Source organism: Phaenicophaeus curvirostris, chromosome 23 (assembly GCF_032191515.1).
Source record: "Phaenicophaeus curvirostris isolate KB17595 chromosome 23, BPBGC_Pcur_1.0, whole genome shotgun sequence".
NCBI lineage: Eukaryota > Metazoa > Chordata > Aves > Cuculiformes > Cuculidae > Phaenicophaeus > Phaenicophaeus curvirostris.
In genome coordinates this window covers 479,641-501,491 of record NC_091414.1, presented here as the reverse complement: position 1 = coordinate 501,491, position 21,851 = coordinate 479,641, and the positions used below count along the sequence as shown (strand labels likewise).

At 54.3% G+C, this 21,851-nt stretch overlaps 1 protein-coding gene across 29 annotated transcripts in view; it reads left to right on the top strand.

Moving 5' to 3' along the window:
- Positions 1 to 21,851, top strand: part of MACF1 (microtubule actin crosslinking factor 1) — a 136,135-nt gene that overhangs the window by 62,664 nt on the left and 51,620 nt on the right. For 13 of the 29 annotated variants that reach the window (XM_069875065.1, XM_069875068.1, XM_069875064.1 and 10 more), the window contains 21 exons: positions 370 to 5,655; positions 6,129 to 6,278; positions 6,662 to 6,877; positions 6,982 to 7,131; positions 7,296 to 7,529; positions 8,947 to 9,096; positions 9,185 to 9,418; positions 9,995 to 10,222; positions 10,659 to 11,165; positions 11,507 to 11,683; positions 12,127 to 12,253; positions 12,584 to 12,792; positions 13,156 to 13,473; positions 14,233 to 14,399; positions 15,425 to 15,581; positions 16,371 to 16,488; positions 17,937 to 17,999; positions 18,774 to 19,015; positions 19,481 to 19,610; positions 20,412 to 20,611; positions 21,305 to 21,800. In XM_069875065.1, the coding sequence (XP_069731166.1) occupies positions 370 to 5,655; positions 6,129 to 6,278; positions 6,662 to 6,877; positions 6,982 to 7,131; positions 7,296 to 7,529; positions 8,947 to 9,096; positions 9,185 to 9,418; positions 9,995 to 10,222; positions 10,659 to 11,165; positions 11,507 to 11,683; positions 12,127 to 12,253; positions 12,584 to 12,792; positions 13,156 to 13,473; positions 14,233 to 14,399; positions 15,425 to 15,581; positions 16,371 to 16,488; positions 17,937 to 17,999; positions 18,774 to 19,015; positions 19,481 to 19,610; positions 20,412 to 20,611; positions 21,305 to 21,800 (9,559 nt within the window). The remainder of the gene's footprint in view (positions 1 to 369; positions 5,656 to 6,128; positions 6,279 to 6,661; positions 6,878 to 6,981; positions 7,132 to 7,295; positions 7,530 to 8,946; positions 9,097 to 9,184; positions 9,419 to 9,994; positions 10,223 to 10,658; positions 11,166 to 11,506; positions 11,684 to 12,126; positions 12,254 to 12,583; positions 12,793 to 13,155; positions 13,474 to 14,232; positions 14,400 to 15,424; positions 15,582 to 16,370; positions 16,489 to 17,936; positions 18,000 to 18,773; positions 19,016 to 19,480; positions 19,611 to 20,411; positions 20,612 to 21,304; positions 21,801 to 21,851) is intronic. The other 16 variants (XM_069875076.1, XM_069875067.1, XM_069875069.1 and 13 more) reach the window with 7 other exon arrangements.

The window sequence follows — 21,851 nt, the reverse complement described above, 5'->3', positions numbered from 1 at the left end:
TTGGTGTGCTGGTTATCCTTCCTCCTATTTCTCCATGGAGTGTTACGAGCACTCCTGGGTTTTGCTGCTTGCCGCTTTGCTGCGTTGCTGTTGGTGGATGGTGGAAGCTCTCAGTGCTGCCCTGGGTGATGGACCAGATGAGCATTAAACTTGCTGGGAACATGCAAGCTAGAAAATGCACCACTCTGTGGGCTGTGATGCCCTTGGAGTTGCATTTCAGACACCCTGGGACTCCTTTCTGGCCTGTTGAGGGTTTTCTAATTTTATTTTTTTTTTTTGGAAAGTGAGACCTCCCTGGACCTCCTACAATCATGAGGGCTGGAAACGCTCGATTTTGATTTAATTATTTTCCTTCTCTTTCTGTTCTAGGACAGCGAAGCAGTGGCAGGAGTGATCGATCTTGGCACAGTAGAAATATTCCCTGTCTTTGGTGCCATGCAGAGAGGTCTTATAGATCAGGACACTGGCCTTGTCCTCCTGGAGGCCCAGGTTATCACATCTGGCTTAGTTGTTCCAGAGACCAATGAGAAACTCTCCTTGGAGGAAGGTCTGGCAAGAAACATCATCGATCTCAGGACGTTCCAGGTGCTGCAGGAGTTGAAGGATGCTCTCCACCGGGTGGAAGAAATCAGACGTGAAGGGAGGCAGCTCCTACCTGTCGTTGCTGCGGTAGAAGAGGGGAGGATCAGTGAGAGCATTGGGCTGAAGATCCTTGAAGCTGAGCTTGTCACTGGGGGCTTCAAAGTCCATCAGGGCAGAATCAGCATGGAGACAGCAGTGCAGGAAAGGCTTCTCACCCCCCAGCTTTATTCCAGACTCCTGTCTCACCTGGAGGGTGGCAAGGATTTGATTGACCCCAACACGGCTGAGAAGATCAGTCTGTCTGAGCTCATGCAGCGCTGCATCATCCACCACGAGACGGGGCTGCGGCTGCTCCCGGTGACGCAGCTGGCGGGGGGGATGATGAGCTTGAAATCGGGCAGAAAGGTCAGCATCTTCCGCGCAGTCCAGGAAGGGCTGATAGACAGGCAGGTAACGGTCAGGCTGCTGGAAGCCCATCTCTTTGCTGGCGGCATTGTTGACCCCAGGACAGGGCACAGGCTGACGGTCTATGAGGCTGTGAGACACAATTTAATTGACCAGGATTTGGCATGCACACTTCTTATCCGTCAGCTTCAGACGGGTGGCATCATCGATACCGTCACGGGAGAGAGACTGACAATTGATGAAGCTGTAAGGAAAGAGTTGGTAGCACCGAGGATTGCACTGGTGGTCCTGGAATCCCTCTGGTCCTTCATGGGGCTCCTGTGGCCAGAGACAGGGGAGATTGTCCCAGTTGCAGATGCTTTAGAGCAAGGAATCCTGTCTACAGAGCTGGTTTACAAGATTTTCAGCAAGAGGCAACTCATTAAGGCTGTGTTCATACCAGAAACCACTGAGGTGTTGTCCTGGAAGAAAGCAGTTGAACATGGCATCTTGGAGAAAGACGTGGCAAAGAAGCTGAAATCAACGGTGCTGCCTGATGTCATGGCCAGTGTGCAGCTTGCTGGCTGTGCGAGCGGGAGCAGGCATGGCCACGGCTCTTCTGGAAGGAGTCCTGCAGTTCACAAAGAGCAAAGAGACCCTCTGCTAAGGAGTGACAATGAAAGACTGATGTTCCACTTGATGACGCACAGCTATGTCAACATCCATGATGGCCAGAAGCTGCTCTTGGTGGATGGAGAGCTGAACAATCTCGCTAAGGCCCTCATCCAAACACAAGAAAATGGATCCTGTGCACAGGAAGGCTTTGAGGAGACAAAGGCAAATGCAGCCCCTGACAGTGAGGCTTGCAATGGTTTGGCTCTGCAGCAGCTTGAGTTTCAATTTGCTCCTTTAAAAGAAGAAAGCGAAAAGGTCTTACCACCCAGAACTGCTTTGGAGAATGGGGAGGTGGTGATGGGACCTGAGAGCATCCCATTGGAGGAGGCAGAAGATATCCTGCTTGAGGACAAGCAAGAGCAGATTTGTACCAAACAGGCTACCATCAAGAGCGAGGCTGCTGCAGAATTTGGAAGACAGCAAGCAGCTTCTCCAAGCAAGGACAAACACCAAGTGGAATTATCCATGCCAGGACATCCCAGTGACCTTGGCAGTGGTTTCATAGAAACAGAGGAAATGATGGCTGAGACAGAGGACGAGTCCAAGCCTGCTACAGTAGATGGAGTGGATCCTGTTGAAGATCAGAAGAGGGCATTTGAACGTGAGGTGCTTGTTGTGGAAAGTGAGATTTGCATTTCACTGGATGTTTCAGAAAGTAGAGAGAGGCTGGAGACCGCGGCAGAGAGGTCTCAGGGCATGGAGGAACCTGAACGAGTGGCAGGAGATGTTAGAGAGATTTATTTGCTAAACGAGGAGACAATTGAGAATGGCACACTGGGAGGAGAGGAGATCCTGCTCCATAAAACTGGAGAGGCAGAGAAAGCAGAGAGGTGGAGTGAAAACATGGAAAGCGTATTGGAAGTGGAAGAAGGAGAGAGGGAAGAAGTATTTGGCGATGAAAGTGTTGATGAAACCTTCCTGCCAGCCCCTGCCCAGCTGGATGCGGAGGACACTTTGGAAATGCTCTTAATGCAGCTCCAGAGTGGTGGCATAACCCATGAGCAGACAGGGAAGACTCTTCTTCTGAATGAGGCAGTAGCATGTGGAGTGGTGCCCAGCCACACAGCTGTGAAACTGATGGAGAAGATGAAGATGTTCAGCGGCTTCTTCGACTCTCATACATGTGAGTCATTAACCACTGAGGATGTCATTGAAGAAGGTCTGATGGATGAGAAGCTTCTCCAGAAGGTACTGGCATCTGACAAAGCGATAAGCGGCGTTCTTGACCCAGGCAATAACTTTGTCTACTCTGTCAAGGATGCTGCTGCCGTTGGCCTCCTGGACAAGGAAACAGCAATGAGGATCTTGGAAGGGCAAGTGGTTACTGGAGGGATCGTTGACTTGAAACGTGGCAAAAAAGTATCGGTCACTTTGGCTTCAAACCTGGGCCTCATAGAGCCAACAAGTCAGAAAGAGCTGGTCAAGCTGGAGAAGGCTTCCAAAGGGAAAAGCACGAGTGAGGCGACAAGGCAGAAGCTCATCAGCTTACAGGCTGAGACCGGAGGAATTGTGGATCCTAAAACCAAGCAGTCTTTGACTGTTGCTCAGTCGATTGAAAAAGGGCTCCTGAAAAAGGAGAAAGCTCTTCAGCTCTTGACGAAGCAGATTGCTGACGGAGGAATCATCCATCATGTGTCAGGAATGAGGCTCTCAGTAAACAATGCTATGAAACATGGTTTGATTGATCAAGACTTAAGTAACGAACTCAAGAAAGCTGAAAGTGTGTGCCTGCAGGACTACATCCATCCAGTTACAAAGGAGAAACTGTCCCCACCACAGGCAGTGTCATTAGGCCTCGTTAGTCCAGAATTCCAGAGGGAAGTGCAAGAAATCCAGGCTGGGAGTGGAAGCATTTTCAATCCTGCTTCTGGCCAGAGGCTGACGCTCTGTCAGGCGGTGAGGGAGGGTTTGCTGCCTGAGCAGGTTATGGAGAAAGCCCTGTCGTCTTTGGAAATGAGAGAAGGAATTGTGGATCCCGAGACCTGCACGATCGTCCCTTACTCAGAGTTCATAAAGAAGTGCAAAATCGATATTGAGTCTGGCCAGAGGTACCTGGAAGTCCATCCCTTCAGAGCCATCGTGGATAAGGTGACGGGGAGCAAGCTGACGTGCGCCGAGGCGGTGAGGCAGGGGAAGGTGGACCCGCTGCCCACCCTGCGGTTGCTGCAGGCTCAGGCCGACAGCGGCGGCATCGTGGAGGGCAGCGTCAGCAAGAGGCTCTCCCTGAGGGCTGCAGTAGAGCAAGGGCTGCTGGACGAGGGAATGGCCAAACTCATCGCCACCAACCAGATGAAGACTGGGGGAATTGTTGATGCCAGCAGTGGGAAAAGATTGGCTTTAAAGGAAGCTGTTGAAAAAGAACTGCTTAGCCAAAAATTAGCTGCCAGTCTTCAGGAGGAACAAATATCTGAAGGCAAATACATTTCTGAGGTCTGCAGAGGAGGTAAGCCCTGCCTTTTCCAGGGAGAAATGGGAAAAATAGCTCCAAAAGAGGAAGATGTCATCGTCCCTGCCAGCGCTACCAAGGAGCCTGATGGTGCTGAGCATGAAGCCAGTTCTGAAGCCATGAGCTGTGATGTGGCTGGAGGTGCTGCCTCTAAGAGGTCTCCAGTCACACTGACAGAAGGGAAATCAATACCTCAAACTCCAGAGGGGAAATCAATGCCTCAGACTCCAGAGGATGGCGTGAAACATCCTCCCCAGGAGGAGGCTGGATTGGCACTAGGATACCCCTCAGTGTCAGGTACAGCATCACTCTCCAAAGAGATGGTGGCAGTAAGGGCTGTGGAAAAAGGGGTTGCAAAAAGCAGCTCCCAGGTGAGAGCAACTCAGGGGAAGGAGTTGAGGAGAGAAATAGATGAAGGGACAGGGAAAGTGGAAGGATTGGGACCGCAGGAAGAGCAGTCGTTCTTGGACATGGAGGTTCTTCACAGTGTGGAGGACAGAAAGGAGAGGAGGAGGTTTGTAAGTGCAGAGGGAGCTGCGGCAAGTGAAGAAGGTGCAGTGGTGGCTTCTGAGCAAGCAGAGCGAGCAGGCAGCATGGATGGGGGAACACGTACAGACCTGAGAGAATCTGTTACTGTGGGTCAAGGGAAGGGAGAGGTGGGTGCTACAGAGACTGGAGACCCCCTTGAGATTGGCGTCACTATGAAACCTGCAGGGGACAAGCTTGCAGGTGAAAAAGCTGTGAGGCACATTGAAGGAGAAACCCCAAGACTGGGTGCAGAAGGTCCAGATGATCAAGAAAAAACAAGTGAAACTGAGGTAAAACCTACCCAAAAACAGAAGAGCAAGAAAAAGAAAGCAAAGCAGACTGGCATCTCTGGAGAGAGCACTCAGCCAGAGAAATATTCTGTGGAAAAGCAGTCCCCTCCTCTTCTGATTTCCAAAGAAATTCCCAGGAAGAAGGAGAAGAAGGAGAGCTTTGTCTCAAGTGCACCAGAACCAAGCCATGGAGCCACCTCTGAGGTCACTATTGGACTGGGAGGAGATGCAGCGAGGAATGTGGGGAGCAGCCGAGCTGGAAAAGGCAAGCAAACCATTTCCAAGAAAGATAAAGAGAATGTGGCTGGGGCTCAGGTGTTCCCTGTGGCCCCGGAACGGGTGGGAGCTCAGGGGGAGATGGGGGGTGAGATCAGAAATGGTCACGATTCCTTGGCATTGAGCCTGGAGGAGAGCCAGACCCAAGAAAACACCAAGGTGGAAACCACAAGGGACGTGTCCAGCGCAGCCCCCACAGCCGGAGAACTGCCCAATGGACTAATTATCCGAGAGGAACCCAGAGAAGTGCAGGAAACCTCTGCGGTCCTTGAGCTTGGAGAAGAGACACAGCAGGATCAAACAGTGGAGATTGGCACAAGCCAGGGAGGTGCCCCTGTTGCCCCCAAATGCCAAGGAGAAGCACCCCAGGAGAGAGCCCGGCAGCCGGCGCCTGGCGATCGGAGCTCGCTCTTACCCGTGATAATGGAGGGGGAGCTGCTGGAGACCTCGAGGGAGTCCACAAGACCAGCCCAGGTAAAGTGATGCCTTTTGCTCTTCAGCACTTTTTTAACTAGCTGTTTGTGTGTGTTTGATGTTAAATCTACCCCGGGTCCAGGCCAGGACATGGGGAGTGGGCGTTTGATTCTGCTGCTGCGGCATCGGCTGCGGGGGATTTGGCAGCGGCCCCAGTGACGTGGGACTGCAAACACTCAGGGCTGAGCTGTGACTGCTTTTCGCTCAAGCATTACTTATAAATGACTAATATGTATGACTTTTTTGGTGCTTTTACTGCAGCACCAGGGATCTCTTGCCATTTATATGCTTATGTTGGAAAAAGAGTTGTGTCTTTTGTTTTTCCTGTAGTAAATCTTGTAGATAAGCTCACAAGTGGAAAGTCCCTGAAATGGAATGTTACAAGCAGATTTCTTCCCTGAAAAATAATATCTGATCCTTTGACTTCTTTTCCATCTGAATCTGAGGGTTTGTGTTACTGTTTGACTCTGTAGATTATGTTCAGCAAGAAGATGTGTCTAGAGCATGATGAGAAGCTGATATCGTATCTCTCCATGCTCCGAGATATCGAGATGAGAATCAAACGGGTGCAGCCAGCAGAGCAGGATTTGGCAGCTCTGCGTGAGCGGCTGCAGCAGGCGGAGGTGAGCGAGGCCGGGCCAGCACTGGGCAGGGCAGAGCTCGTCCCTGCCCTCCTCAGCTTCACGCACAGCCCTGGCACTCCTTCCCTGAGGGGGGGGTTGTCTTAAGTTTAACAGGAATTTATATGTGACCCGTGTCCCTCCCCACCTCAGACCCACCCTCTCCTCCCTGCTTAGACAATAACCTGAGCCTGGCTCAAATGGATTTACAGCCTGGAGAGACAGAGAGGCGAGTGCTGGCAGCTGAGCTGGGCTGGAGAGTGGTGATGACTCTTCTGAGGAGACAGATGCAGTGTTGGGAGCTGGGACTGCAAAACCTCCTCAGTTTTGGCAGTGGGAAGATGAAGTCACTGTATCTCAGACATAACGCTGCTGTCTTGCCTCAGGCCCTGGGTGCTGAGCTGCAGGAGCTGAGCTTCCCCGTGAATCAGGAGTTGGACGCTGTGAACTGGATTGTGGCCAACCCCCCTGAAGAAGTCCCTGAGCAATTACTGAAGGCTTTGGAGAAGGATGCCAAAAACATCCACAAGTCTCTGAGCTCCACAAGCGATGTCCTGGAGTCCCGGCTGCAAAACCTTCGCGGGGCGGCAGAAACCAAAAAGGTAGAGCTGGAAACTGTACCCCTGCCTGCCGCCCCCTGAGCATCCCAACGGTCCTTCCCCGGAGCACTCTGCTCCTGCTTTAAATGGTGTGTTTCTGGTTTAAGGCTGAAATCCTGGCCCATCACAAGACTCTTGAGGGCAAACTCCAGGAGCTGCTGAGCTGGATCTCAGGCACCATGGAGGCACTAGACATCAGCGATCACCACCAGGCGCCCGATGCGGACAGCTTGAGTCGCTGCCTCCAGCACTACAAGGTAACCATGGCAATGCCCCTAATCCTTCTGGCTGATGAAGTTGCTGCCCTCTGTACGGACAGAGGAGAAGCTTTTAATCCTGCTTTCCTTCCTGTAGCCAGCAGTGCAGGGAAGCGGTGGCTGCGGAGTCATTTTGCCTGACAGCTGTTTTCTGTCCTGTTCAGGAGCTGAAGGAGCCCCTCGCTAACACCAAGTCTCAGCTCGACAACACCGCCTTTGACATCCAGTTCCTTATCTCGGAGCACGCCCAGGACTTGACTCCTCAGCAGAGCCGGCAGCTCCTGCGGCTGCTCAATGAGCTGCAGAAGGCTTTCCGGGACCTGTCGGAGCGCGTGACGGCGCGGGTGGAGGTCCTGCAGGTCTGTCTCCAGCAAGTGGAGCAGACGGATCAGGTGAAGGTTGTGAGACATCTGCTTCCTGGCTGCAGTTTGCTCACTGAAGCGCTTCCCGGCCACAAGACGTGTGCTGAGACACCTCATATTTGGGATTTCACATGCATGCCTCTCACAGTTTATGACTTCTCACTGCACATCATGAGCTTCCTCTAAAGTCTTTCTTCTTCCCACCACGTAACTCCCAGGCACAGAGGCACTTTCCTCCCAGAAGGAGCCCTGCCGAGGTCTGGGTAGCACAGCCTGACAGTCCTTGGCCAGACACGGAGTTGCCTTGGGCTGGGTGGAACAAACCCTGGTCTCTGTAACCCCACCAGAAAATCCCTGTGCAGAGGGGCCACCACAGGCACCTGGCAGTTTTCACATCTTGTTTCCACGGCCCCAGTCGGGTGTTGCTGTCCCAGAACCGCAGCTGATGGGTACCCAGGCAGCTGCCAAAGCAATCCTCAGGTCCCTGCTACATCCCTGCAGCGCTCGGCACTGCATGGTTTCTCTTACCCAAGACAGGATTAATGTGTTTTTTATTAACAATTGCTCTCTGTAACTCTTGCCTGTCCTCTCTGGAGTGTGTGTGTATATTAACTGGTTTGCTTTGCTTTTTCAGATTGAGTGTGCGCCCATCCTAACCCCGGAAGAACTCGCTTTGCAGCTGAAGAGCTCTTAGGAAGGCTCTTTCAATTCGCTTCTGTTGTTTTATCTTATGACTGGGAGAAATGAGCATAGTGTTTTGCACAAGTTTGTACATCACCTTGCTGAAATGCCCAGTGAAACTCAAAAACCTTTACCTCCCCTGTGAAAGGGGAACAGGGAACTCTCAGGTCACATCATGCTCAATTGCTCAAACAGGCGCTTCTGTGTTGTGCTCTGGCAGCAAAACGGAGGAGCTGGATCAGCTACAGAAATGCTTTCTCTCTCCTGGGCTCCCTCTCCAGTCCTAGGGTCACAAAACCAGCCTGCTTGGGTTGTTTAGGGCTCCACGGCGGTGCTGCCTGGCCTCAGGTCACTGTTACCTGTCGCTCAATGAGTTTCTGCTGCATTTTTGATATTTAAGGTTGAATGGAAAAGGCACAGAAACTTCAGGTTGAGCCTCAGGAAGGGAGTGTGCGACCTGGAGCACAACTCCACGCTGGAGCTCATGGAGCTTCTCAAGGAGCAGATTGAGAGAAACGTGCTTGAATGGTGGCAAACGTGCAGCGAGTGGCTCCTGCTCAGCAGGGACTCAGCATCTCAGCCCCATTCCTGCAGCACGCAAGCCTTGAGGGCGAGAGGGAGCACTTGGAGAGCTGCAAAAGCTGTTTTCTGTGTTGCATCCTCATCTTCAGGAGATGCCTCAGCTGTAACCTCTTGCCTTGCCTTTCAGCTCTGTGTGACTGAGGCACAATGCCGGCACTAACTGTCTCCTCTCCCTTCCCTCTGCCCGCAGACGCTGCAGGAGCAGCAGGCAGCCCGGGCGCAGAGCCTGGCCGAGCTGAGCCACTGGCTGTGCCAGGCAGAGGACACGCTGGCAGAGCAGCAGAAAGCAGCCAGTGAAGGGGACCTCTCTGCCCTCCAGCAGAGGCAAAGCGACGTTAAGGTCAGTGCTTTGAAAATGGGGCTCAGCAGGCAGGAAGGCTTGGTGCTGCCTTGGGATCGTGCGGAGCCTCACGGCATTGTCTGCCTAGGAGCTGCAGAGGAACATGCACACTCGAGCTGCCTCCTTTGCCAGTGTCCTGAAAAGCACAGAGGAGTTTTTGGAAGAGAACAAGTCAAAGATGGAGCCAGGGGAGCTGGCAGCACTGCAAGAGAAGCTCCAGCGTGCCAAGGAGCAGTACCGGTCCCTGCAGGAGAGGATGGAGGTGGCCCAGAAGGAGCTGGATTGCGCTGTGACTGCTGCAGTGCAACAGGAGACGGAAAAGGTAGAGCAAGAAGTGCAAAGAGCTGTAGCTCCCAGGGCTTGCTTGAGGTGGTCAGCGAGGTCCAGTTGGTGCAGTTGGATTCATTCAAGGTCCTGGTATCCATCTGGGTAATATGGTGTAAAGAAATTTACTGTTCTTCTCTGTCCTCTGGGCCAGATGGGTCACTGATGGGTCACGTGCCCCCTCGTGAAGTGGTTGTGGAGGAAATGAGGGTGTAAAAGACACCTCACTGTGCCTTTGAGCTGATTCGTGGTGAGAGCCTGAGCACCGGGCACCTCCATGCACTGGTGGTGAGAGCGATGCTCCTGGCTGCAGCCCTTTGGGGTGGGGACCCTGGGTTGTATCAGGGTGAGAGATACAGAGAGACTGAGTTTGTTGACAACTTCTTTGCACCTTCCTCCCTGTTTGAGAGCCACAAAGTGTTCTGGAGGTCTGTTAGTGTTTCAGGCATTTGCTGCAGCTGGAAATCATTTGGGGGCTTTTCCTTCTGTTGATTCCTGTCTCCCTGCTCCGTGCGTCTGTTTGCTGAACATGCAGAGAGCAGGTCGTTCTGATCCGGAGCCTTTGTGCTTTCAGGTGAAAGCTGCCAAAGAGCTGGAGGAGAACAGCAACAAGATCGATTCTCTCTTGAACTGGGTGGCATCGCTAGAGCAGAAGGGAGGGCTCCTGGAGTACAGACCACACCCCATCGAGCAAGCACCAGGGGCACAGGCAGGGATGGATACTCAGGATGTCCCTGACAGCCGCATCGTGGGAGCAGACAGTGCTGCCGAGAGCCTGGATGAGCAGTACGAGAGGCTGAAGGTCAGAACAACACCTCATCCCTCTCGAAGCTTTCCACCCACCACATTGACCCTGACTTTGGCTGCTGACGCAGCTGGGAGCAGGAAGGGGTTTTAGATGGGTTTGGCCTCCAAAACACATGTTCAGGGTGATTTTCTATCCGGGAGACTGAAGATCTCTTGGGAAGGCCCTGCCAAGCCCCAGCCTATGGCTTGGGAGGTGGTTGCCACAACACGGTGTGGTCAGGGTAACGAGAGAAGGTGTCCATCATGGTCAGAGGGGATTATTCCCTTGAGTGCAGAGCAGCTGCTGGTGTCTCAGCCCTGGGATGTTCTGCCTCACTGCAGCTGTGGGAAGGGTGCAGAGGCTCAGTCCTGTGTGTGGCTTGGCTGCACCCCGCTGGGTGCTGGTGGGTGCTCGGTCACCTGTGTCACCTTTGCTCCTTGGCATCTTTCAGGCCCAGCACCAGGAGCTGCTGTCCCAGCAGCAGGATGTCATCCTGGCCACGCAGTCGGCGCAGGCTTTCCTGGACAAGCACGGCCCTGGCCTGCCTGGGGAGGAGCGGGCCCGGCTGCAGGGCCGGCTGGCAGAACTGAAGGACCAGTACGCAGCCTCCCTCTCGCAGTCAGAGATGCGGCTGAAGCAAGTGCAGGTCCTGCGGGACGAGCTGCAGAAGTTCTTGAGGGATCATGGGGAGTTTGAGACATGGCTGAAGCAAGCGGAGCAGGATCTAGAGGGGATGTACAAGGGGGACAGGGACCCCGCAGCACTCCGACAGCTGCTCCTGCGGCAAGGGAGCTTCTCAGAAGACGTGATCTCCCACAAAGGCGACCTGCGCTTTGTTACCATGTCGGGGCAGAAGGTGCTGGATGCAGAGGGAGCTGCCGGGGATGCAGCGTCAAGGAGTGTGGTCAAGAGCAAGCTGGAGGATGCGACGCAGCGATACACCACGCTGCACTCCAAGGTATGGGAAGGGCTTTGCAGCACTGGAGCTGAACCCTGGCTGCTGTTTTCCTCCTGTGTGTGGGGATGGCAGTGTTGTTTCACTGGAGAGTATCTGATTGAACTTGGAGCACATACGTAGATTCCAGGACAAGGACTATGTTCTTGAGGGCCTGGACAGGAGTAACACCCCTGTCTTGGCGCTGGTCTGCGCTTTTCCTCCTGTAATTTCTTTTACACATACGGCAAGATTGGGGTTTTAATTCTTTTTTCTTTCCCAATGGTTTCTGTGGGTGCCCATTAGTGCCCGGGTTGCTCTGTGCTTGTGTGCATCCCCCATTATGTCTTGTTGCTCCTTTGCAGTGCACCAAGCTGGGCTCCCACCTGAGCATCTTGCTGGACCACTACCAGCAGTTCCAGGAGGTGGCCGAGTCTCTCAGGACGTGGCTGCAGGAGAGCGAAGCTGCTGTTGACAAACTGCTCTCAGAGACTGTTTCTTCAGATCCGGCCATTCTGCAAACACAGCTTGCCAGCACCAAGGTACAGGGTCCCTGGGGCATCTCCTCACGGGGCCTTGGAGCCTGTGTGAGGATCCGGATGCTGCGCTGAGCAGTCAGCAGCAGAGAGGACACTTGTCCTGGTCACTTGTTTTTGCTGGTTGAGTGCAAAGGTGCACACGGAGACTCAGGAGGTCCCTGTGCTGCAGAGCAGATGGAGCTAAACTCTTCTGAGTGGCGCTTGGAGCAAGGACGTGGGGCTGCAGTCCCATGGAGGGGAGCCCAGCCCCTCTGATCCAACCCTGGGGTCAGTCCTGCTGGCAGTGTGGTGCTGCACCAGCCAACCCAAATGGTTGTTTTGCTTAATGGTTTTGTGATTAAGAGAACAGGACCCTTCTTCAGGGTTTACAGGGAGCACTGAGCTCCCCGCAGCACAGGTCTGTTGTGGGTGACGCACTAGTGACCTTGTCCTCTCTCATGTCAAAGCAGCAGCTGCAGGGAGACCTCGCTGAGCATCACATGCCGGTGGAGAAGCTCCAGAAAGCAGCTCGGTCCCTGCTGGAAATCCAAGGGCAGCCAACCCTGGACCACAGGCATATCCAGGAAACAACAGGTACCAAGCAAAGCAGCCACCCGGGCTAGCAGGGATGGTTGTGGGGAGAAAACCAATGAGGGAGGGAGGAAAGGTGAAATCTCCCATCTTTGGAGGAAGATGGGGCAAAGGCACACAACAATGTCTCTTCAGGGCTTGTGTTTGCACCTGGGGAGGGCTGGGATCCAGATTAGCAATTTGTGTTGGGTTCCCTGTCTCGCTGCTGAGCGTGAGGATGGGAATTTGTCATCAGAGAGAATCTGGCAGGAGCTCCACATGGTCCTTGCTGCTCTCTGGGCACCAAGCGAGAAGCTCTTGGCCACTGATTCTTCTTTGTGCTGAACTCTGCAGATGCCATCGTGAGCCGCTTCCAGAACCTCTCCCAGCAGATGGCCGAGCGCTCAGACCTGCTGCAGAAATCCATCGCCCAGTCCCAGAGCGTCCAGGAGAGCCTGGAGAGCCTCCTCCAGTCAGTGGCTGAGATCGAGAAGAACCTGGAGGGAGAGCAGCCAGCTGCCTTGTCCTCCACCTCCATCCAGGAGTCGCTTGCCACAAGCGCGGTAAGGCCGGTCCCCGAGCTCCCTGCCTCGACTGCCTGGCTGCGGGGCCAGTGCCGCGTGGGCTCCTGCTGGGGGTTGGCTGTGGTGTTCTGCACAAAAAAAACCCAAACCTGAAAAGGAATGTGAGCAGAACCTTTACTTAATTTCTTTAAGCCAGGGGACAGACCTGTTGAAATCTCTCAGCCAGGGCTTAGATATCGGGCCCTGGGAAGAGGCAGAGCAGGTTGGGGAGATCAGAAAGGAAAACCTAGATAGAAACTATTCTTGCCCAGCTGTTCTGTCCCAATTGCTGCCTAGCCTCTTCACGACAGTTCAGTTTTGCTCAAGAGCCCTCCTAACACAGAATCCTTTGTATGTGTGCAGAAGCTGAACCAGGACATCGCCAGGCAGAGGAGCTGCCTGGATGCCACTCGTGAGATGGTGACGCGGTTCATGGAGGCGGCAGATAGCCCCACGGCCTCGGCCCTGCAGGGCAAGCTGGCAGAGGTGACAGAGCGTTTCAGCACGCTGTGCCAGCAGCAGCAGGAGAGGGAGGAGATGCTGAAGGGGCTCCTCCCAAGGGTCGAGCAGTACGAGCAGCTCTCGGAAAAGCTGCAGCAGTTCACGGAGAGCAGAGCGCGGATGTTGGCATCCGGCAACCAGCCAGACCGGGACATTGCTCACTTTTCCCAGCACATCCAGGTGAGACGCAGGGGGAGAAGATTCCACCTGTGCTGGGTCTGTGGGGCAGCGCCACTTTGCAGTGATTTCTTCCCAGCAAACAGCCCTGGGTTGCTGGCAGGATCCTCAGGACATGTACCGGCTCTGTGCCTGGGGAAGGGAGCGTGGCCAGAGCGGCTGAGGCTGTTTGCAGCGGCAAGAGAGGGAAATGGCGTTTCCCTGGAGCCAGGCTGGTTTTTGGAAGGGATCTCCAGCCAGGCTGCTAGGAGCCAGTCCAAATATAGCAAGGTTTTACCAATTAAAGGCTCCCCAGTGTTGATAGAGCAAAGCGCCCAAGTGCTGACAGTGAGCACGGAGCAGGATGTGACGCAGCCCTCGGAGATGCCGTGGGTCGTGGTGGCCAGGCTTGGCTGCATGGAATTCCTCCCTCTGGCTCCCTAGAGAGCTCTGCCGGGGGGGTGGTTTGACCACAGCATCAAGAAGGCACTAAGTTGGCATAAAACGAGACACTTGTGCTGGTGGGTGATTTGGCCTGGTGTGGGGCTCCCTGTTCTGTTTGCTGTGTGGCCCGACAGCAGCACCGGGAAGGTGTAACTCGGCCGCGCGGCTGCTGAGCCAGAGGAGCCGGTGGGACTGAGTCGTGCCTGCCCGCTTGGCACTGGTGCAGTTCGTGATGCTGCCCACAGAGGGTCTCCCCGCTTGCCAGGATGCAGGGCTCTGCAGTTCATCCCCGGGTCTGCTGGAAGGGGCACGGTCAGCATCGCCCTTTGCTTTTGACAGGAACTGAATTTGGAGATGAGGCAGCACCAGGAGGACCTGGCCGCCCTGGAGCACCTGGCTGCAGAGCTGGGCTCCTGCGGCTTCGCCCCCGGTGCCTCCCAGCTGCAGGAGAAGCTGCAGAGCCTGAAGACAGATTTCCTGCAGCTGCAGAAGGTGGCAAAAGAGAGGTGAGTCCTAGGCACCAGCCACCCCGCGGGGAGGTGAGTTTGGGGGTGGCAAGACCCCGCAAAGATCTCCTTTCCATGGAGGGGCAAGAGCAAACTCTTCCTGCCTCCCTCCTCCACACCGGGAGACGTATGCAGCTCGCTCCAGCTGACGCATTAAAAAAAGCCTTGGCTGGGGGCGTTGTGAAAAATTCCTGGTGCTGCAGGAGCCGACGTTCGTGCGTTTCCTGGTGTGGGCTGCCACAGCTCCATCCCAAAGCGTCTTGCCAGAGGGGAGCAGGGTGCTCGTGGGGGATCATGAGGTGACACAGCAGAGCAGCCTGTCCCCAGGGTCCCCTTGCAGTGGGGAGAAAGGGGAATTTTCAGCAGCAGCCTGAGCCCAAACCGGCCATGGGCAGCGTGAGCAGGGATGGAGCAACTGCTCCTGGGAGGTTCCCAGCACCCAGGCTGTGTCCCCAAACTCCCTGCTGAATCCAGGGGAGGTGATGAGGAAAAACGGATGAATATTGTAACAGTCCCCAGTCATTCATTGCTGCGCAGGGTGCTGCCTCCAGCATCCCCGTGCAGGCTGCCCCCGAGGGAGAGCTGGGGCAGCCTGTGGCTCCGTGTGAGGGGCTGCCCTGCGCTGTGGGAGGAGGGGTGGCCGAGCCCGGTCTCCCCCAGTGCAGCTGGCGGGGTGGGATGCCATGAATGGGGCCCTCTCTTCCCGAAAGCTTTGCTCCCCCAGGACAAAGAGCCCGGTGCTGAGCTGGCACAGGTGGGGCTGATGTTCCCGTGGCTGTTGGCTACTGCGGTGATGCCAGAGCGGCCTTGAAAGTGCCACCGGGCACGGCGTGGGGGGCCAGCAGCAGCAAAGGGTGGGCTGCACGTGCTCCCCGCTTTGCCTGGCACTGTGTGGCTGTTCCTAAGCAACATCCAAGAATAATAATAAAAGAAGGGCTCCTGGAGACACAACTGTGCGACATTCAGGCAGGGTAATTGCAAGGCAAAGCACGAGCTCTGACTCTCTGAAACCCTTTCATACTCAGAGAAAAGGATGCGTCCTCCTGCCAGGAGCAACTGGATGAGTTTCGGAAGCTGGTCGGGGCCGTGAGGAAGTGGCTGAAGGACAGCGAAGCCAAAATGCCGCCTGCCGAGACCTCACTGGGCACCCAGGAGCTGCTCCAGCGCAGGCAGCAGATCCAGGTGGGCACAAGGAGCCAGAATCAGACTGGAAAACTCGGCAGCTGTTGTGGAAACACCGGAATGTGGAATAAATCCAGGAAGCAGGGTCCTGGGAGGTGTTTTATGGTCTCAGGACCCCTGGGCTCCCCTGTACTTGCTGTTGGATTGCAGCAGCTGGTGTGCGTGCATCCAGTGGTCCCTGCCTTGCGGAGAGATGAGCAACATGGATCCTCTTGGGCACTGCCTGGTTTCCCTTCCCTCGCCTGCTCTGGGTGGGATTTGGGAGTGGGAGACCCAAGCACACTCATTTTTGCTGAATGCTTCCCCTTGTTTGTCATGGAAGGTGGCCTCCCCTCATCCAAGCCCCCACTCCTCTCCAGGACTGTAATTCTTTAATCAAGGGTTTGACTCAAAGGCACAGCAGCGTCTGCTGAGTCACCCACGGCCCTCGTACCTGTGACCCACTGCTGGGCTCTGGCACCAACCAAAGCTGCAGGGATGGGACGTGCATGAAGCTGGGTCGTGTCTAGAGCAGGAGGGAGGTCCCCGTAACAGCAGGAGAGCAAATAAGCTTTCCTTTGACAGACTCATGAGTTAGGGAAGAACTTTTCACTCTTTGATTTCTCCCAACAAAAAAACATCGAGAGCCCCCCTTCCCCAGCGCGATCCAGTGCCGTGCGGGTGTGAGAGGTGCCGGTTCCCTGGTGCTGTGTGCCAGTGCCACCAGTCACCTCAGGGCTGACAGGCGGGGAAGGGGGGGCTGCAGTGGGGCAAGTGCAGCCTCCGATCCCAGCCTTTGCTTTTGACCAGGATCTCCTGGAGGAGTGGAAGGGGAAGGGGGCTCAGGTGGAGGAGATCTGCCGCAGAGGAACCCTCCTGGAGAACCTGATTGTGGAGATCACGGCCCCCGACACCCCATCCAAGGCCGGTGAGTCACAGCCCGTCCCTTCTGAGAACGCCTCCTTCCTCAGAACTCTGTTTACTCCCTTTACGTCTTCTCTGAGCCTGCTTTAAGCAAAAAAATGGGATTATTCCCCCTTTTTAACAGAATTCTGATGGTCTAGAGTAGTCCGAGTATCATGGGGATCAGCCCCGTGGTTGAGCTGCTGCTGTGCGTTGCATTAATCCTTCAGCCGAGTACTTTAAGCCCACCAATTTGGTTTAATTTGTTGTAGTATGATGAGCACTAAATTACCCAGTGTTTGCTCTGAAACCAGTGTGGGACAAGTACCACTGCTCAGAAGGAGCATGGGAGCTCCTGGCTGCTGCAGCAGGGGGTCCGGGCTCTCAGTCCCACAGGGAGCTTGTGGCGGCGGCTTCTGCTTCGTGGAGGTGCTGGAGGTGCCTCCTGCAGGCTGGAGTGTTTCGATCAAACTCCAGCATTTGGGTTTCATGTCTGGATGAAGTTTAAGACTGCAGTATTCAGACGCGATTTACTTGTCTCCTTTCTGGCTACAAGTCTGTAAAGCAATGAGATGATGTCTGATTTGTTTGGAACCCAGCTAAAAGATGTCTTCCAGCTCATGAGAACAAGTCCCTGGACTCCCATCGTTGATGGGCATTTATGGGAATTCATAGTCCATATGTATTTGTTAAGGTCAACTTGATGAGCTGTTGAGTGGGAAACCTCCATGAGAAGCGGGGAGAAGCTGGTGGTGGGTGAGCCACATGTGGGGTGACTGAAGCTGCAGCTCCTTACACCCGTGAAAGCCTTAAAATGCCTGGTTAGAAAGAGCAGGATGTACTAAATAATGTTTATGATGAGTCTCTCTTTGGTTGGGAACGTAGCTGCAATAGCTGGTGTCCAAGGAGAGCTGACGTGTGCTGTGTGGAGCTTCTTGGCAAAGAGAGAATGCACCGAGGCAGGTATAGATAGCTTCATCCCGTAGGAAAAGGAAGAGGTGGGGGAGTTAATCTCTTCAGAGAAGACGTTCAGCAGTCTCACTCGGTGTTACAATTCACAAAATCATGCTTGGGGGCAGCTTTCCAGGGTGGAGAGAGCTGGGCAGTGGTCCCCGGTGCTATGGTCCACGCAGGAGCCACATCCACCCCAGTGTCTGGACTATGCTGGGAGATATGCCCGGCTGCGGGTAGCTTCTTCTCTTCTGCTTCTGGTCCAGTGAGGCAGGAGCAGCTCCAGGAGAGCGAGGCGTGCGGGCGTGTTGGGTGGAGGAGAAAGAAGTAGTGTCCAGGTTGAACCAATGCAGGTTGCTTGGCGCTGAGCTGGGGGTTCACCAGTGCCGGGGCCTGTGGAGACGCTGTGTCTGTGCTTGGTGCCTGGTGTGGTCCGTGTCGTGGAGGGCCGTTCATCGCTTGCTGTCTGCATTCCTAACGCGTCCGTCTTGTCCTTCTGTCTGTCCCGTCCCCTCTGCTCAGGTGCTGCGCTGCCCACGCCGGGAGGGTCTGCAGGCAGCATCAACGGATTCCACACGTGCAAAGGTGAGCTCGCTGGCACCGCTGCGCCGGCATGCACGCACCCAGGCTGCCTCATCATCTCCCTGTCCGTTGTTGTCTGTGCATTTCCATCTGTGAGAACATAACCCACAATGTGACACCGTCAGCGTCCCGGCTCAAGTGAAATGAGCCTGCAAATGGGCTCAGCCGTGCCGTGCGGAGCCGGAGCTGCGGGACGGGCGGTGATGGAGGGTGGAGGTCAGGCTGAAGGACAGAGAGGGGCAGCTTTGGGGAGTGACGGTACCCTCACACCCCATCAGGTGGTGTTGAAAGCTGATGAATGGGAGAACATTTTAAGGCCTGCAATTAAATTTATTGGTTCTAAGGGATTATAACGCCATCCAACCCTTCAGTTTGAAGAGCGGTTTTTAATTACTGCCCGTTATCTGCCGTTAGTTCACTGGTTCAGTGAGATAATAGGTGCATAAAAATGGCTTTGTGTTTTGGTGTCAGATTATTTAACGCTGTATGAGCAGTGACATTGCAGAAGGAGGCTCAGTTCACATCAGTCTCACAAACATGATGGCATTTGCTTTGTTTGCAAACTGTCAACATGCATATGTGGTGTAAGTAGAAGGGCCCCTTGGCATGAGCGGTGAGGATAACCTGACTCTGCAGACAGACGGACGGCAGCGGGGCCTCGTACTCCTCACACTTGGCCGGCTGGGGCTGCCCGGGGCTGGATCAGTACCTGATGGCCCAGGCTCAGGTGGGCAATGCGGGTGGCGACGCTCATCTCTGGCTGCTTTTTGGAAACAGATCTGACCGAGATCCAGTGCGATGTGTCGGACGTGACCCAGCAGTACCAGGGCCTCGGCGCGGCGCTGCAGGAGCGCCAGCAGCAGCTCTCAGCGATGCTGGAGAAGATGCAGGAAGTGCAGGAGGAGGCAAGCGCGATGCTGAAGTGGCTGGAGTCGAAGGAGCGAACACTGTCGGAGCTGGACACCTCCTCCTCACCCACCAGGACAGAGACGATGAGAGCCCAGGCTGAGCACAACAAGGTAACTTCTCCTGGGCAAACACCGAGTCTCTGAGCATCTCCTCCCAAAGGAGATACGCTTTACTGCAGCAGGCCTGGGATTAGCAGCGAGGATCTGCCCTGCATTACCAAAGGGCTTTCCCCAGCAGGGAGCACGGCCAGGTCCATGGAGCAGGAGCCCACGTGCTGTCCTTGACCTCTTCACTTTTAGACCTGTTGCTTTCAGGCATTCTTGGCTCAGGGGAAAGGAGCTTATCTACAGCCCTTGGTGCTCAGTCACTCCAGCTTCTCCTGAAAAGCAGCTCCCAGCCTTTCCCTGGTCTTGGAGCCAAGTTATGTCATGATACTGCCAATAAAATGAAGTGATTTCATTAAAGAGCAAAGAACAGAGATTGTCCAACTCCAGCTTGTGGCTGCTGCTTCGTTCCTGCTCGGTGATTTCATTCTTTGCCCTCTGTCTGAAGAAGTTCACATGGTTCTTTTCCAGGCATTTCTAGCTGAGTTGGAACAAAATGCAGGGAAGATCCAGAAGGTGAAGGAAGAACTTTCTGGCTTGTTGGAGAAATATCCAGATTCTCCAGAAGCAGCGAACTGGAAGAAGATGCAGGAAGACCTGAGTAAGTGCCTGAAGCACTCAGTGAGGCTTCTGTCTTGAAACATTATGTTAGAATCAGTTCAGGATCACAGGGTGATTCCAAAGTCACCGCAGAGTGGAGTCACTTCTAATTAAAATTCAGTAAATAGCGAAGTTATCACTATACTGTCTGGTGCACAAGGTGTTCCTGAGACAAGTGCTGTCATCATTAATGAAATCTCTCTGATGGATGCAAATTTAAATCTTGCCGCCTTACATTACGTCTTAAAAGCAAAAAAAAAAGAAAGGAAAAGAAAAACCATAACAACACAGGTTGATTATTTTGATTAAAAGGCTCACTGCTTGATATTAAATTCTAGTCTTTAGTAAGGGTGTCGTAGGTAATGAAATGTTGACTAAACAAGACCCTCTGTTTAAATAGAAGCCCAGAAAATCTCTTCTTTGGAATAGCAGGAACACGTTTACTGAGTTCTCCATCCAGGAGATCCGAGTGTGCTGTGTGAGGACGGGTACGCATGAGAGTATCCTCATTTATGGAGCCAGGAATGTGAGATGGCTCCCCCAGGTCAGCCCAGCTCCTGGCAGTAGTGACTAGAGCACAGAAATCCTGCTTGCAAGGGCTTTCCTCTGAGCTTCCAGACCACGTAGCCATTAGAACTGGCAACAGCTTCTTAGCTGGAGAGCAGATAGAGCCCCTCTAGCTTTATTGGAAAGCTGAGGAGTTTTCCCATCAAGGGAACCATAGGGAGGGTGAAAAACCTTCTCGATGGAGGGGTGGGCTGGTTGGGAAGGGCAGCCACTGCCAACGCAGCCGGTGCTTCAGATTGCAGGTGGGAAAGAGCCAGCCAGGCCACGGCCGCACGGCAGCAGAAGCTGGAGGAGTCGGCGAACCAGCTGGCCAGCTTCCAGGCTGCCGAAGCCCAGCTGCGCCCGTGGCTCCTGGAGAAGGAGCTGATGATGAGCGTGCTGGGACCCCTCTCCATCGACCCCAACATGCTGAACGCACAGAAGCAGCAGGTCCAGGTGAGCTGGGAGCTGTGTTTCCATCCCCACGGCGGGGTCAGAACAAGGAGGGAGGGGATCTCATCCAGTACATGAGATGGAAGATTGCACTATCAGTTATTTGTCTTGCAAGTGCTCCGCCATGCAGCGAGCGCTGGAGACCACATGGCTCCATTCCCAAGTCTTCCAAACGCCACTGAGCGCAGAATGCTGTGAATAACTTGAAACAGGTGCAGTGCTCAAGCCCCCATCCCTGCGCTGGGCTGACTCAGCAGTGAATCACTTGGCCCCTCTTGGAGAGTGAAGTTGCTTTAAACAAGACCTGTGCTGATGCTGTGCAGGACTCACTCCTGCTGCCCCTTCGCCTGCCTTTTCCGTACCTCCTGCTTCCAAATCCTGATGTGTCTGTGACCAACCACATCATCAAATCAACTGCCCAGTTAACATAATTACGTTTCCCTCTCCTCTAACTGGTTTGTGTTACATTACATGGCAGGAGGATGAACAAGAGAGACCGAAGTACTGGGGTCCCACCCCCTCCCAGCTTTTTCAGTTGCGAGGTCATTGTAAATCACCCAATTGCCATCCTACCCCAGGGCTTGTTCTCCCCATTCCGTGGGCTGGATGAAGCCCCTGGAGGTCTGGTTTGTTTTGACTGTGTGTACTCAGAGCTGTCAGTTTTATGCAAACACTTTTATGTTATTTCTGTTTCAGTTTATGTTGAAGGAATTTGAAGCTCGAAGACAACAGCATGAGCAGCTCAACCATGCGGCTCAGAGCATCCTGACTGGCCCCGGAGATGTTTCTCCATCCACTAACCAGGTGCAAGAGGAGCTCCAAGGGGTTAATCAGAGATGGAGCGAGCTGACAGAACGCCTCAATTCCCGCTCCAGCCAAATTGACCAAGCCATAGTGAAGAGCACCCAATACCAGGAGCTCCTCCAGGCCCTCTCTGAGAAGGTGAAGGCAGTTGGGCAGCGCCTGAGCAGCCAGTCTGCAGTCAGCACACAGCCAGATGCTGTGAAACAGCAGCTGGAAGAAACCAGTGAGATCCGCTCGGACCTGGAGCAGCTGGAGGAGGAGATCACAGAGGCTCAGACGCTCTGTGATGACCTCTCTGTCCTGATCGGGGAGCAGTATCTCAAAGATGAGTTACGGAAACGTCTGGAGACAGTGGCGCTGCCTCTCAAAGGGCTGGAAGACCTGGCAGGTGAGACAGCATGGAGAGGTTGCTTAAAAGATGTTGGGGTGTTGAACTCCA